The sequence below is a fragment of the Impatiens glandulifera genome, chromosome 1, assembly GCF_907164915.1.
Source record: "Impatiens glandulifera chromosome 1, dImpGla2.1, whole genome shotgun sequence".
NCBI lineage: Eukaryota > Viridiplantae > Streptophyta > Magnoliopsida > Ericales > Balsaminaceae > Impatiens > Impatiens glandulifera.
Genome location: NC_061862.1, coordinates 50,103,598 through 50,118,357, shown reverse-complemented (window position 1 = coordinate 50,118,357; position 14,760 = coordinate 50,103,598). Strand labels below are relative to the sequence as shown.

The window sequence follows — 14,760 nt, the reverse complement described above, 5'->3', positions numbered from 1 at the left end:
TTGATCGTGGGTAGATAGATGCTAGCTTCAAGCAACTTCTTAAGCATGACATTAGACGTGCTCCAATTAGACTGACAAGTCTAATGAAGTTAGACGTCCCCGTCTAATAGCAGGATCCATTAGACCACCAGGTCTAATGAAATTAGACGACATGTCTAATTACGAATCCCTTCAAACTAATCTGATGGAAAAAGACTGCACGTCTAACTCTCATCTGTTAGACGACACGTCTAACTACGTTTCCCTTCAGACTAATCTGAAGGAGTTAGACTGCACGTTTAACTCTCATCTGTTAGACGACACGTCTAACTACGTTTCCCTTCAGACTAATCTGAAGGAGTTAGACTATACGTTTACCTCTCACCTGTTAGACGACACGTCTAACTACGTTTCCCTTCAGACTAATCTGAAGGAGTTAGACTACACGTATAACTCTCATCTGTTAGACTGCACGTCTAACTACGCATCTGTTAGACTGCACGTCTAACTACGCATCTGTTAGACTGCGCGTCTAACTACGTCTGTTAGACTGCACGTCTAACTATGTATCTGTTAGACTGCACGTCTAACTACGTATCTGTTAGACTGCACGTCTAACTACGTTAACTACGTCTCTTAGACTGCATGTCTAACTACATCTATTAGACTGCACGTCTAACTACGTAACTACTTATCTATTAGACTGCACGTCTAACTACGTATCTGTTAGACTGCACGTCTAACTACGCTTGTTAGACTACACGTCTAACTACGTATCTGTTAGATTGCACGTCTAACTACGTCTGTTAGACTACACGTTTAACTACGTCTGTTAGACTGCACATCTAACTACGTATCTGTTAGACTACACGTCTAACTACGTATCTGTTAGATTGCATGTCTAACTACGTATCTGTTAGACTACACGTCTAACTACGTATCTGTTAGATTGCACGTCTAACTACGCATGTTAGACTGTACGTCTAATTGCGTATATGTTATCTACACGTCTAACTACGTCCGTTAGACTGCGCGTCTAACTACGTATCTGTTAGACTGCACGTATAACTACGTATCTGTTAAACTGCACGTCTAACTACGTATCTGTTAGACTGCACGTCTAACTACGCCTGTTAGACTGCACATCTTACTACGACTATTAGAATGCACGTCTAACTACGTATCTGTTAGACTGCACATCGAACTACACGTCTAACTACTTATCTATTAGACTGCACGTCTAACTACGTATCTGTTAGACTGCACGTCTAACTACGCTTGTTAGACTACACGTCTAACTACGTATCTGTTAGACTGCACGTCTAACTACGTCTGTTAAACTACACGTTTAACTACGTCTGTTAGACTGCACGTCTAACTACGTATCTGTTAGACTACACGTCTAACTACGTATCTGTTAGATTGCATGTCTAACTACGTATCTGTTAGACTACACGTCTAACTACGTATCTGTTAGATTGCACGTCTAACTACGCATGTTAGACTACACGTCTCACTATGTATTTGTTAGACTGCATGTCTAACTACGTATCTGTTAGACTGCACGTCTAACTACGTATCTGTTAAAATGCACGTCTAACTACGCCTGTTAGACTGCACGTCTAACTTAATGCGTCTAATAGCACGTAGGTCTAATGAAGCTCATTTAGACTTAGTCTAATTTAGCACGTTTTAATGCACCTGCACCAAAAACAATTAGAAGGTTTAGTTTATGTTTTACACAAACTCATCATCAAAATTTCGATAGTCAAAATGATTTGACCCTTAGTCAAAATAATTTGACCCAACAATATTATCGTAAAATTGAAACATTAAATTGATTTTTATAAACTGTTGTTAAATTGTATGTTTTTTAACTACGATTTTAAATAACACCTTTAATTTTCACCTTTAATAATTTTATAGTGAACATTGTGAGAGAGCTTATATTATTATGTTAATGAATTAGTCCGAGTAAAATTTAAATCATGGCTTTGTCCTTCTCTTTGTATGCTAAATGAGATAACCATGAGAACTAAATGAGATAACAAACGGTAAAATTAAGTACAAAAAGACAAATCAATTTTTAACGTGTAAAATTTAGTAATGATAAAAAATTATGGGACCCATAAGTCTCTTAAAAACACATTCACTATATTATAGTGAGTTACATCAAAGTCTTCTCTATCACCCTAAAATTTACCATACATTATTTTTCAAAGATGCATTATTAACACTCATCTATCAAATTTGCAGCCACATATATCACATTAATTGTAATTTTAATCTTTATAATACTCATTTGCTTGAAAACTCATTTCTTACAAATAATGGGAGGATACCCGTAAGAGGTCATCCATACAAAAGATCAAATCGAGTAACTATTTATTAAAAAAATGAAAATTTATTTTAGATCTGATTATGTCGTCTTCTTTGTTGCAAAGAAGGGGACGAGTACGGACTCGGGAAATGATCACCAACACAATCGAATGTCATGATGAGCAAATGACCCTCGATGATTGTCATTATTGTTCGGACTATAAAAATCCGAGACAAAAAAATTAATCTGATGTCAGACCGAACAATATACAACATAAACTCAAAACTAAGTAATGAAAAAAAAATAATACACCCTCCTATATTAAAAAAAAATATTCTAGTATAAATTAAGGGAAATAAATTAAAATATACAAATTCTTATTATATATATCTTACACTTCCAACCAAACAATAATAGTATATATAACTTATACATTCTTATACTACCTTACAATTTATATCTATATATATAATTTATACCTTATATATTATAATGTAACAAACGCAGCCTTCTTCACAACTCTTTAATGATCCAGCCTCCATGTGTAACATAAATGTCAATTAGTAGTTAGGTTTGGTTGTCTTTTTATTTTTAAAATAATTCAAACAAAATTAATTTTCATAAATCAATTTTCAATAATTATATCATTTATTTTATTAATCAAAATATTAAAATACTTTTTATTTTATTTATATATATCAATATCTTTTAAGTATTTTTATCAAAAATAATCACTACCTTCTCAAAATAATCAAAAATCATTATTTTTTTCTCTCTCTAAATTAAAAAAAAAAAATCATAATCCAAACTAGGCCTTAGTTTCAATAATGTGTAAAGCGGGCTAGCTTTTAAATTGAATTTTATTTTTTTATTTTTTTATTTTTTTCAAATAAATAAATGAATCAAATTTATCATTTTTTTAAAAGACAATATTTATATATATATATATATATATATATATATATATATATATATATATATATATATATATATATATATATATATATATATATATATATATATATATATATATATATATATATATATATATATATATATATATGATCCTCATCTATCTTCCACATAAATTTGTATCCTTCTTTCCTACCTACTATCTAGCTAATTAAACTCTATTCTTCTTCAATGGCGTCTCTACCAGTAGATCAGCAAAATCTTCATCTTTTCCATAATATGACCATTTTGGTCACTGGCGCTACTGGTTTCTTGGCTAAATGTACGTACTCTTTAACTCCATTATATATGTCCTTATTTATTTATTAATATTAATATATTCAATATTATTAGTATTTGTGGAGAAGATGGTAAGAACTCAGTCAGATTTCAAGAGAATGTATCTTCTAATAAGAGCAGATGATATTTCATCAGCCAATAAACGCTTACTAGATGAGGTAATTAATTATAATTTTAATGGTACGTAAGAGTTTATGAAATCTAAAATCACATACGAACATGTTATAACAGGTCATAGAAAATGAATTATTTCGAGTTGTTGGAAAATTGGGGGCAGAGGGACTTAGGTCTTTTATTTCGGAAAAAATAGTTGCAGTTCCTGGGGACATCAGATCATTCGATCTCGGGATCATTAGGAATGATGACTCCAACTCCAATATTATGTTACATAATATGTTTACACATATTGACATTATTGTTCATTCCGCTGCCACCGTGAGATTTGATGAAAGGTAAATAACTAATCATATATGCATTTAGATATGTATAAAATGTATAATGGATAATGTATAATGCAGATATGATACTGCAATAAACACAAACCTGAAGGGAGCTATGAACGTATTGAGCTTTGCCCAAAGATGTACAAACTTAAAATTGCTTCTTCATGTCTCCACTGGTCAGCACCCTTTGCCCACAGCCCTCTTTTCATGACTTTGGCTAAATAACTCACAGTTTTTGTCTTTGTGATCAGCCTATGTATGTGGAGAAAAGGAGGGATACATACTAGAGAAGCCCTTTTATATGGGTGAAAGCCTTAATGGAATTGATGGATTAAACATTGAAACCGAAATTAGAATGATGGAAGATCATCTGAGTGAACTAAAAGTAAAAAAAGCTAATGAAAAAAAAATTACTTTAGCTATGAAAGACATGGGCATGCAAAGGTTATTATTAGATTAGATATCATTATCCTCATCACGGATTCAAGTTCTTATATATAATGATCAATATCATTTATTTGGATTTGGACATGCAGGGCAAGAAAGTATGGGTGGCCAAATACATATGTATTTACAAAAGCAATGACTGAAATGTGGTTAGGACAATGGAAAGGTGATATTTCTTTGGTTATTATGCGTCCAACTATGATCTCGAGCACGTTCAAAGACCCTTTCCCTGGTTGGAATCAAGGCATCGGGTACATTTTCATCATATCATTGATTAGTTTGGAGTAATTAATATTTAATATATTAATGTTTTCTTATAGAACAATCAATGGATTCATCCTTGGTTATGGCAAAGGAAAGATGAAATGTCTAGCATTTGATCCACAATCAATTTGTGATTTGGTAATCATATTTACTTCTACTATATATATCCATCATCATTTAACATCAAGAAAAATGAACATTTTTTTAAAACAAAAGAATATAAAGAAGTTTTTTTTTTCAGATCCCAAGTGATATGGTGGTAAATGCAATGATTTGTGCAATCATAGTCAACATGAAACAAATGTATCTTCGTGATACAATAATTTATCACATCGGCTCTTCTATGAGAAATCCCGTCACTTACGGTTGTCTTGCAGTCAGCCTGTTCAAGTACTTCACCATTAATCCTTGGGTTGACAAAAATGGTAAGATTGTTAAGGTTGGCAAACTCAGGTCATTTAGCACCCTTAAGGCCTTCCATGCATACATGAATTTCTATTACTTGATACCATTGAAGGTGAACAAATTCCTTCATTTCACCTATTATATATGTTTTCTAATCAATTTTGTATTGAAAGATCCATTTTTATAATTAAAACAAATAATGCAGGGCCTGAAATTGGTGAACAAAGTAACTTTTTTATCAATAAAAGGAAACACTCACGAACAACTTAGTAGAAAGATCAAGTTTTTGATAAGGCTGGTTGATATGTACAAACCTTACTTGTATTTCAAATCAATGTAAGTATAAATTAAATTAATTTTTTTTTATTGTGGACATTGTTTGATTTGATACATTCAATATTTATTTATCTTATAAAGATTCAAAGATAACAACACTGAGGAACTACGAGAAATGGTAAGAAGAATGTACAAGATAGATGAAAGTACGTTTAATTTCCATTCATCGTCTATTGATTGGGAGGAGTATTTCATGAATACACATATTCCCGCAATCGTCAAGTCTCTTTTCTAAAAGGATTTTTCTTCTTCCTTCAATAAGCTTAAGCTTGTTAATTTCTTGTGACATTATTAATTATTCTCAAGAGACTTAGTTTCTTCCTAAGAAGTCATTATATATCTTCTTCCAACGTTCTCATCTACTTCCTTAATAATTTATTGTCCAATAAATATTTATGTAATGCTCTCTAAAAAATTATCACAAAATAAGAAATTAATATATCAAGATCTACTTGTTCCATCCCTTATAATTTTTATTTATTAGCTTCATCATAGAAGACTAATCTTAATATTAATTATTGCTTCCAACGGCATTAATATTTTTTAAATTGTCTTCATTCAACTGCTCCCACTAGTAAAACAATAACCATTAATAGCCAGAAAACTGTTTTAACTAAAAAAAATGAGGTTTATCTGAATATTGGGCTGAACATTAGAACTTCTTAATCTCGAATAAACCAAAATTCATTGAATTATAATGAAAAATGGGCAGCAATTTAACTTTGAGCCAACTGCTAGTGAATCTGCCTCTATTTTGATATCTACTGATCAGATATGTTTGCTAATAAAATCTGACTCAATTTTGATATTTTTTTAAACTGCTTCAATAGAATCTCTTTAATACCGTACTACAAATGCATACCATCACCAAACCAATATTACATCCAATATCATGAACATCCACAAACATTCTTCTAGTAATTGCTTGATCAATCGAGGATCGATCATGGTGGAGACTTGGATTGAACGGCGGGGAAATCAAGCATGACAATCTTGTCAATGACTTGGGAAAATTAGCCGAGAACTCAACATGTTTGGGATGGGAAAGGAAGGAATTGTAGTCATCCTTTGCTCTTGAATGTCATCACAAAGGCATGTGTATCCTTTGTTGGTAACAAGATGGCAAAATATATTTTTCTTATTCATCTCAAATGAATTCTTACAAGTCTTTATATGAAAGCATAGACTTTTCATATGCTTGACTCTTCAAATGACAAAATAATTATTGTGAATATTAAATAGTTCCCACCCAAATCTCTTGGTTATCTCACTCACCCCTAATTATTTCTCTAGGAATATTAAACATCAAAAAACCAAAAACCTTAGTAATTTAAGTTTATTCAACAAATCCCCCTTAAACTTAAATAATCTTCCCATCTCTCATTCCAATCAGTCTTTTATAACTCTCCAGTAGTGTGGTCGTTAGTGGGTTGGTGAATATGTCAGTGGCTTGAGCTCGGCATTCAACATGCTCCAGCTCAACCTTTCCTTCTTTGACTTGTTCTCGAATAAAATGAAATTGGACATCAATGTGCTTGCTCCTTCCGTGATTAACCGGGTTCTTTGCCAACTCGATCGCCGACTTGTTATCAACTCGAATCACAGTCCCTTCATCTTGGATCACTCCCAAATGCCTTAATAAATTTGAAAGCCAGACTGCATGACACACACTCCAAGTGGTCGCCACATACTCTGCCTCGCAGGTCGACAAAGTTACAATAGGTTGCTTCATTGACAACCAAGTAAAAGCCGTATTTCCGAGTAGGAATACATAACCCGAAGTACTTTTCTAGTCATCAATATCACCACACCAATCGCTATCAGAGTAACCCACTAATCGGTAGTCATCTTATTTTGAATAGAAAACACCAAGTGAAAGAGTTTCTCAAAGATATCTCAGAATTCTCTTCAAGGCCTTCCAATATGTATAGCTTGGATCCTCCATGAATCTTCTTGTTATCCCAACACTCCACATTATGTCGGGTCTCGTGCTTGTAAGATACCTTAGACTTCTGACTAAGCTTCGATATCTCCCAGCATCAGCCCGTTCTCCTCCATCAAACTTTGAGAGTTTAGTGCCTCTCTTGGGATATAAAAATCCCTTCCTCCGACTACTTCACTTTTAGGCCAAGAAAATATTTCATCAAATCCAAGTCTGTCATCTCGAACTCCTTCTTCATTACCACGTTGAACTCCTTAACCAAATATGTGTTACTCCCGGTGAATATGAGGTCGTCGACATAGAGAGCGACTACCATCATATCATTTTCTGATTTCTTTATGTACAAAGCATGCTCGTACGGACATTGTTGGTACCCATTTTCTTGAAATACTTGTTAATTCTCTCATTCTAAGAACGAGGAGCCTGCTTCAGCCCGTAGAGGGCTTTTCTCAATCTCAACACCTTCTTCTCATCACATCTCTTGATATACCCGAGTGGTTGCTCGACGTACACCTCCTCCTTCAACACTCCATTTAGAAAGGCTGATTTCACATCCATCTGTAGAATCGACCATTGGTTATGAGCAGCTAATGAGATCAGAAGTCGGATTGACTCCATTCTCGTGATAGGAGCAAAGACTTCATCATAAATGATTCCCTCCTTTTGTCTATAACCGTTCACCACAAGTCAAGCCTTATAACGCTCAACCTCTCCCTCGACATTCATCTTTTTTTTGTACACCCATTTTACTCTATTGGGTCGAGCTCCTTCAGGAAGGTGGGATAGTTCCCAGGTTTTATTTCGTTCAATTGCCCTAATTTCTTCATCCATAGCCGATCTCCACTTCTCGTCTTCTAAAGCTTTCTCAAAATTCAAATCTTCTAAGTCAGCGAGGAGACATACAATGTGAACTTCATTTGTAGTATCATATATCTCCCGTAAACTTCTCATTCTTGGTTGTAGAGGCTCGGACTCATCTTCTGAAAGTTCGGTGGTTGTTGATATCAGAGGCATAACAACCTCTAAACTTGTTTTTTCCTCAATTGGGTTACTCCAGTTCCATGTCATTGATTCCTCCACGTGAACATCTCGAATCACCATAAATTTCTTGTTAACAAGATCAAACAATTTATATGCTTTAGATTTTTCATCATCTCCGATAAATATGTACTTCTTTCTTCGATCTTCTAACTTTGTCTTGTGCTGACTTAGTACTTGCCCATAGGCCACACTACCGAACACCTTGAGATGAAAGACACTCGACTTCATACCACACCAAATATCTTGAGGCGTCATCTCTCCTAGATTTTCATGTGGACATCTATTTTGCACATAGACTGCGCACTACACTACCTTTGCCCAAAACTGTTTCGACATATTCTTTCCTTCAATATAGATCGAACCATATCGAGAATAGTTTGGTTCTTTTGTTATGCTACACTGTTTTGCTGCGGAGAATATGGAGTAGTCAAGAAACGTTTGATTCCATGTTCATCGCAGTATTTGTTGAACTCATTAGAAGTGAACTTTCCTCCTCTGTTAGATCGGACTGCTTTGATAACTTTGTTTGTTTCTTTCTCCACCATCACTTTAAATTTCTTGAAGGTTTCAAACACTTATGACTTCTCTTTCATAAAATAAACCACGTCTTTTTCGAAAAATCATCAATTAAAGAAAGGAAGTATCTCTTACCACTAAATGATTCTGGAGTTATTGGCCCACATAAATCAGTATGAATCAATCTCAATTTCTCATTTGCTCTGTATTCAGAATTTCTTGGGAAAGAAGTCTCACTCGCTTCCCAACCACACATTCTTCACAGAACCTCTTTTCAAATATAATGTTAGGCAGTCCAAGCACCATCTCCTTTTTCACCAGCTTGTTCAACCCCCCGAAGTGAAGATAGCCGAACCGATAATGCCACTTCATGACCTCATCCTCTAAATCAAGTTGCATATATTTATCTTGAACTATTTTAAGCTCAAGTTTGTACATATGATTTTACTTCATTTCTACCTGGGAAATGAGTCTCCCAAGTTTATCCTTCGTTGCAGTTCTTGGTCCTTCATTAGAACCGAGTATCATTTCTCCATCAACTGTCTCATGCTCAAGATGTTGCTTTTGAGATCAGGTACGTAGTAAACATATATGATCTCTCTAATTCCCCCATTTTTCTGTTGATACCTGATCATTCCTCGACCTTTGACGCTTACTTTTGAAGCATCGTCGAAAGAAATGGATCCAGACTCCACCTTTGAGAGTATTTTAAATAAGCTCTCGTCGCCACACTTGTGGTTATTTGCGCCAATATACAAGTACCAAAACGAGTTATCAGAATAGCTTAGTGTGATCTCGGTTTTTGAAATTTTTGTCACTAACAGTAATCCTTCATCTTCTTTCTCAGCAAAGAATTTGGTTCCTCCTTTCTCTTCTCGGATCTACAGTCTTTGGAAATATGACTCAACTTTCCGCAATTGTAGCATTTTATCAAGTAACAATTTTTGGCAACATGCCCATTCTTTCCACAGTTATAACAATCAATATTATTGTTTTTGTTTGTTCGGCCACCCCAAGCTTGACCTCGGCCGTGCCAATTTTGTTGGCCGACTTGCCCACTTCCTCGTCCTCCTCTTCCTCCACCATTTAGGCCTCTTCCTCTGCCTTTGGTACTCTGAGCATAGAGCACCTTCTCCTCTTTTATTGTTTCCTTCGCTTGGAGAGTCTGTTCAAGAGACTCCCCCTTCTTGTTTTTCCTTCTCTTCTCATGTGCTTCCAGGGACCCAACAAGCTCTTCAATAGTGAGCGTTGATAAATCCTTGGATTCCTCTATTGCGCACACGATATTTTCGAAATTATTTTTCAATGACCTTAGAATCTTTTCAACAACTCGATTTGATGAAAGACTCTCACCATTCCAATTTAGTTTGTTCACCACGGTCTCCACCCGAGTAATGAACTCAGATACACTTTCAGACTCTTTCATCCTCATGCTTTCTAGATCGCCCCTTAGAGTTTGAAGCCGGACTTGCTTCACTCGTTCGTCTCCTTTGTTTGTTATTTCGAGTATATCCCATGCCACTTTGGAAGATTTCTCGTCAGCTATCTTCTCAAAACTAGATTCGTCGACTAATCTGTATAGTAGATACAAAACCGCCCTATCTTTAGGTCGAACGACCTTCAACGTGTTCAACTGGGCATTTGAATATCCATCTGTGTTCTTCGGTTACTCATACCCAGTCTCAACCACATCCTAGTTATCTTGGGAGCCGAAAAGGGTCTTCATCTGCACCTTCCAATTGTCATAGTTGACGCCTTTTGTCAACTTGGGTAGCGGGATGCCATTGGTTAGACCTGCTATTTCTCTCAAGTGTTTACACTCAACACACACCTCACAAAGCTCTCGATCGCTCTTTTTTCTCACTCAATAATCGCACACCGCGACGTTCTCTTTTGAGACTAACAGATTTTCTCACGCTCACCTCACACACAATAGCTCTAATACCAATTTGTTGGTAACAAGATGACAAAATATATTTTTCTTATTCATCTCAAATGGATTCTTACAAGTCTTTATAAGAAAGCATATACTTTTCATATGCTTGACTCTTCAAATGACAAAGTAATTATCGTGAATATTAAATAGCTCCCATCCAAATCTCTTGATTATCCCACTCACCCCTAATTATTTCTCTAAGAATATCAAACATCAAAAATCAAAAACCTTATTAATTTAAGTTTATTCAACATCCTTGCCTTAGCATTTCCAAGCTTTCAATGTCAAGTCCCCTATTCAATTAACATACATGAATACATGATTGAAAGGAATTGAAATGAAAAGGGTAAAATTAATATATAATTATAGCTAGTTTACCATTCAAAGGAGATGAGAACATCAATATCAGAAACAAGCTTCTCCATTCCACTCAAAATCTCCTCCACCACTATTCCTTCTTTAACTTAGCCACCACCAAATGCTTGAAAAGATGATCAGCCATGGACACCCATAAATATTATACGCAAGGGGGGAGCCAAGTACAAGCCGGCCCGGGCCGTAGCCCGGGTAGCCTTAAACAACCTGTATGTATTTTATCAATAACGACGGTAAATTACCGTCGTTACTGGTTCTTTTCCGTCGCTAAAAGGCATTATTATAAAACTAACCCGGATAGATTTTTTTAATAAAAAATTAGCCCGGGTAGGTTTCAAATTCTGACTCCGCCCCTGATTATACGAGCTTTTAATAAAACTAACTCTCCAAGTTAAGGCATGGAGGATCAATGAATGAATTTATATGGGCTAGCTATATTAATATCTGTTCACATGTGAAAAATAGTCTTTCGTACCATTTATGAAAGTCAGTCAATCTCAACTTTATTGGGATAACATCTACTGCCTAATATTGATGCAAATGTCCAGCTGCATGCATGCTTCTTTCTGTACTATACTACCTAATTATTGAGACCCACTACTTGACCTTTTGTGACAGTCCAACCATCACACATATTATGTTCTTTTGCTTTTATTCTTCATTAATTAATAATTTCTCGCAATTCATTCTTAAAATATCATAAGCTGAGATGGAAGTCATTAGAATAAAGTTTGTGTTAAATTCTTAAATTCAAAAAACTAATTAATGATTTCCCACTACAATATATTTGATTACGCTGAGATTATTTGAAAAATCTCAACTGAAAAAGACAGGAAAATAATTAATTCCCCTTTGAAAAAGATTGATAAGCACCAAACAAGGATGGCATAGAGTTTGAAGAAATTAGTGTAATGAATTGATTTTTTTTAATGAGAGTAGAACTAGCATGACACTCCATAGTTATGATCCACCACTTAAACTCAAAGCGCTTTCAGATGGAATCGAACGGACTGATTTTCATACCGCTTAAATTTAAAGCGCTTTTAAATAGAATCAAACATACTAATTTTTATAATAGTTATATAGACAGAGACACTGTACCATCACTTCACGTGTGGGGACTGAAATATTCAAGTATGACTGCTAGTAATCGATAAATATAGGACCATTTCCACATTAATTTAAAGTATAACATAAAACTTCTAAGTGGTTTTAGTTTTACCTTTTCAAAAAAAGTTGAACAATAATAACTTATGTGGATAGTGCTCTTAAATGACGTGATAATAAAACGTCATTTTCTATTGAACATTAACGTTTCTTTTGGTAAATGATCAATTGACATCTAACTACACTAGTATAGTTTATTAGATATAATTTTGTCGATAACATGCTTATAAATGAAAATGGTACTTGGACCGAGTCATTGAGTACAAGGTACACTGAAATATCCCAAAGGGTTTCTCAATTTTGAGATGCTGGTATAACATTAAAATGTACAAGAAAATTGAGTTTGGACAGGGTAGAGCAATTGCATGCATACGCATTCCATTAATAGAAGAATATGATCAACCTTTGAATGATCTACTTGAGTAGAGCCATCAATTTGGGTTAGGCCCGTTAAGTTGGCCCACCCCGCCAAACAATTTAGACGGGTTTAGTTGAAATATTAGCAACCCATTTGGAAGTGAGTCTACACGGGCCAGCCCACTCGGGTCGTGGGCCTAGGCGGGTCGGATTTGTGTTGGCCCGCGGGTTGGCAACAAAAAATCTAATTTGATTTATAGAGTAATAGTCATATGCTGCATAGTCCTAGTTTTTTTCTCCCCAGGCATCACTACAACAGTCGATACTCAATACTTCGCCCATCGACTGTCGGCTTCTTATTTGTTCCGTCTTTTTTCTCTTTGTTCTCGTCTTCAAGGGTTCATGGATTCAAACTTGGTTCCAGACTGCAGCAGTCAATACTCAACCTAGATGAAGCATGTAAATCATGATGGTGCTTTTATTTTTAGAAATAATGTTATTTCTGATATTAACCGATTCTACATGCATGAGGGAGAAAGAGAAACTTAAGCATGTTTTCGCTACCATTAAAAACAGAGTTTGTTTAACTTCATATTTGTGGACAGCATGTACTAGTGAGGGGTATATTTGTTTGACTTCTCATTTTGTTGACAGTGATTGGAAACTGAACAGCAAGATACTTAACTTTTTTCATATGCCTCCTCCACACTTAGGAGTTGAATTGCATCTAAATTGTTTACTAGTGTTTTTTACTTGTACTCTCTAATTAGTTTATATTTTCTTATTATAACTATTTAAATTAATGTAGGAAATGATGGCATATGAGAGCCGAACAATTACAAGTGCTGGAAAATGTCAATTGAATCTCTATTTGGAGGAGCCAAAACATGAATTTGTATATTATCAAGATTTGGATGTTTTGGAGTATTGGAAGAATCAAAAGAATCGGTACCCAATCCTTTCACTTATGAAATGTGATGTTTTGGCTATTCCTATAACTACTATTGCATTAGAATTAGTTTTTTCCATTGGTGCTCGAGTGCTTACCAAGTATAGAAGTAGTTCAACTCTTACTGAAAATGTGCGATCTCTTATTTGTACTAGCAATTGGTTATATGGATATGATATCGGTAATTTTATTTACAAATTTTTAATTATTTTCTTGAATTATTTGTGACTTGTAACTTCATATATTAGTTTATTTTGATTTGAATTTTTAACTACCTTCATTTTTGTGTATTTCATATGTAGATAAAAATCAAGAAGGCAACGTAATAGTTACATCAATATTGTCCAAGCAATGATCAAATGTTCTAGAGGATGCTGATGCAGACATTGAAGAAAAAGGCGATGAAGAAGAAGAATTTGACATGGATTATATCATGATTGGTGATATTTAAAGAATGTTGATTTTACTGAAATTTATATTTTATGAATTTTTCAAATTTTAGTTATTTTGTTGAACTATTTGGTCAATTAATGTGTAACGATAGACAAGACTCTTGTTTGGTGTATTATGACTATTTGATCATGTTCTTGAACTCTTGTTTTCTATAACTATTAATGATTTTTATTTATTTTTATTTGTAGTGAGAGAACCCGCTGACTGGCATGTCTAACCCGCAACCCACTTTGGGTTGGGTTGGGGACAAAATTTGTTAATTCTAGCTATACACATGTTTTTAAAAAATTGAAAATTATTCACCAAAACACGTATTTCACCCCACAATAAAAGGGTTGTGGAGAGAAAACACAGACATTTAACCGAAATAATTAGATGTTTGTTGAATAATTTGAATTTACCAATAAAATTTGGTCATTATCACTTCTCACTTCAACATTTTTATTAAATAGATTACCAACAAAAGTGTTAAATTGGAAAACTCCTATTTAATATTGAACAAGTGTGAAGTTAATTATAAAATTCTCAAAGTTTTTGAATGTTTATGTTATATGATTAAGAATAATTTTCAAAAAGAGA

The 14,760-nt window shown here is 34.4% G+C and overlaps 2 protein-coding genes across 4 annotated transcripts; one reads left to right on the top strand and one right to left on the bottom strand.

Annotated features, from left to right (window-relative positions):
- Positions 1-3,391: 3,391 nt before the first annotated feature.
- On the top strand, positions 3,392-5,819 carry LOC124922077 (fatty acyl-CoA reductase 3-like). Of its 3 annotated transcripts, none has more exons than XR_007097751.1 (10): positions 3,392-3,533; positions 3,605-3,708; positions 3,782-4,002; positions 4,069-4,169; positions 4,245-4,437; positions 4,530-4,691; positions 4,761-4,842; positions 4,946-5,129; positions 5,315-5,445; positions 5,527-5,668. XR_007097751.1 is itself a non-coding variant. In XM_047462802.1 (10 exons), exons 1-10 carry the CDS (start codon positions 3,443-3,445, stop codon positions 5,678-5,680), a joined length of 1,515 nt encoding a protein of 504 aa, XP_047318758.1. In that variant the 5' UTR covers positions 3,392-3,442; the 3' UTR covers positions 5,681-5,819. The 3 variants fall into 3 exon arrangements, 2 of the variants coding, with proteins under 2 accessions (XP_047318758.1, XP_047318759.1); XM_047462802.1 differs by having other exon boundaries at positions 4,946-5,221; positions 5,527-5,819; XM_047462803.1 differs by lacking the exon at positions 5,527-5,668 and having other exon boundaries at positions 5,315-5,484.
- A 472-nt stretch (positions 5,820-6,291) lies between these two features.
- LOC124927435 (stress-response A/B barrel domain-containing protein At5g22580-like) lies at positions 6,292-14,559 on the bottom strand (the record flags this gene model as incomplete). The annotated part of the gene is given in 6 exon segments (XM_047467842.1): positions 6,292-6,460; positions 6,463-6,514; positions 6,516-6,547; positions 11,133-11,173; positions 11,259-11,343; positions 14,538-14,559. Coding segments are annotated over 6 exon segments (303 nt in total), but the record flags the coding sequence as incomplete, so codon positions are not given.
- Positions 14,560-14,760: the final 201 nt, after the last annotated feature.

Bases quoted from the DNA above. Each gene is read 5' to 3' on its own strand.
- LOC124922077 (XM_047462802.1), top strand. From the start codon at position 3,443: ATGGCGTCTCTACCAGTAGATCAGCAAAATCTTCATCTTTTCCATAAT. The intron at 3,534-3,604 runs GTACGTACTCTT...CAATATTATTAG, and splicing joins TACTGGTTTCTTGGCTAAAT to TATTTGTGGAGAAGATGGTA. The intron at 5,446-5,526 runs GTAAGTATAAAT...TATCTTATAAAG, and splicing joins TACTTGTATTTCAAATCAAT to ATTCAAAGATAACAACACTG.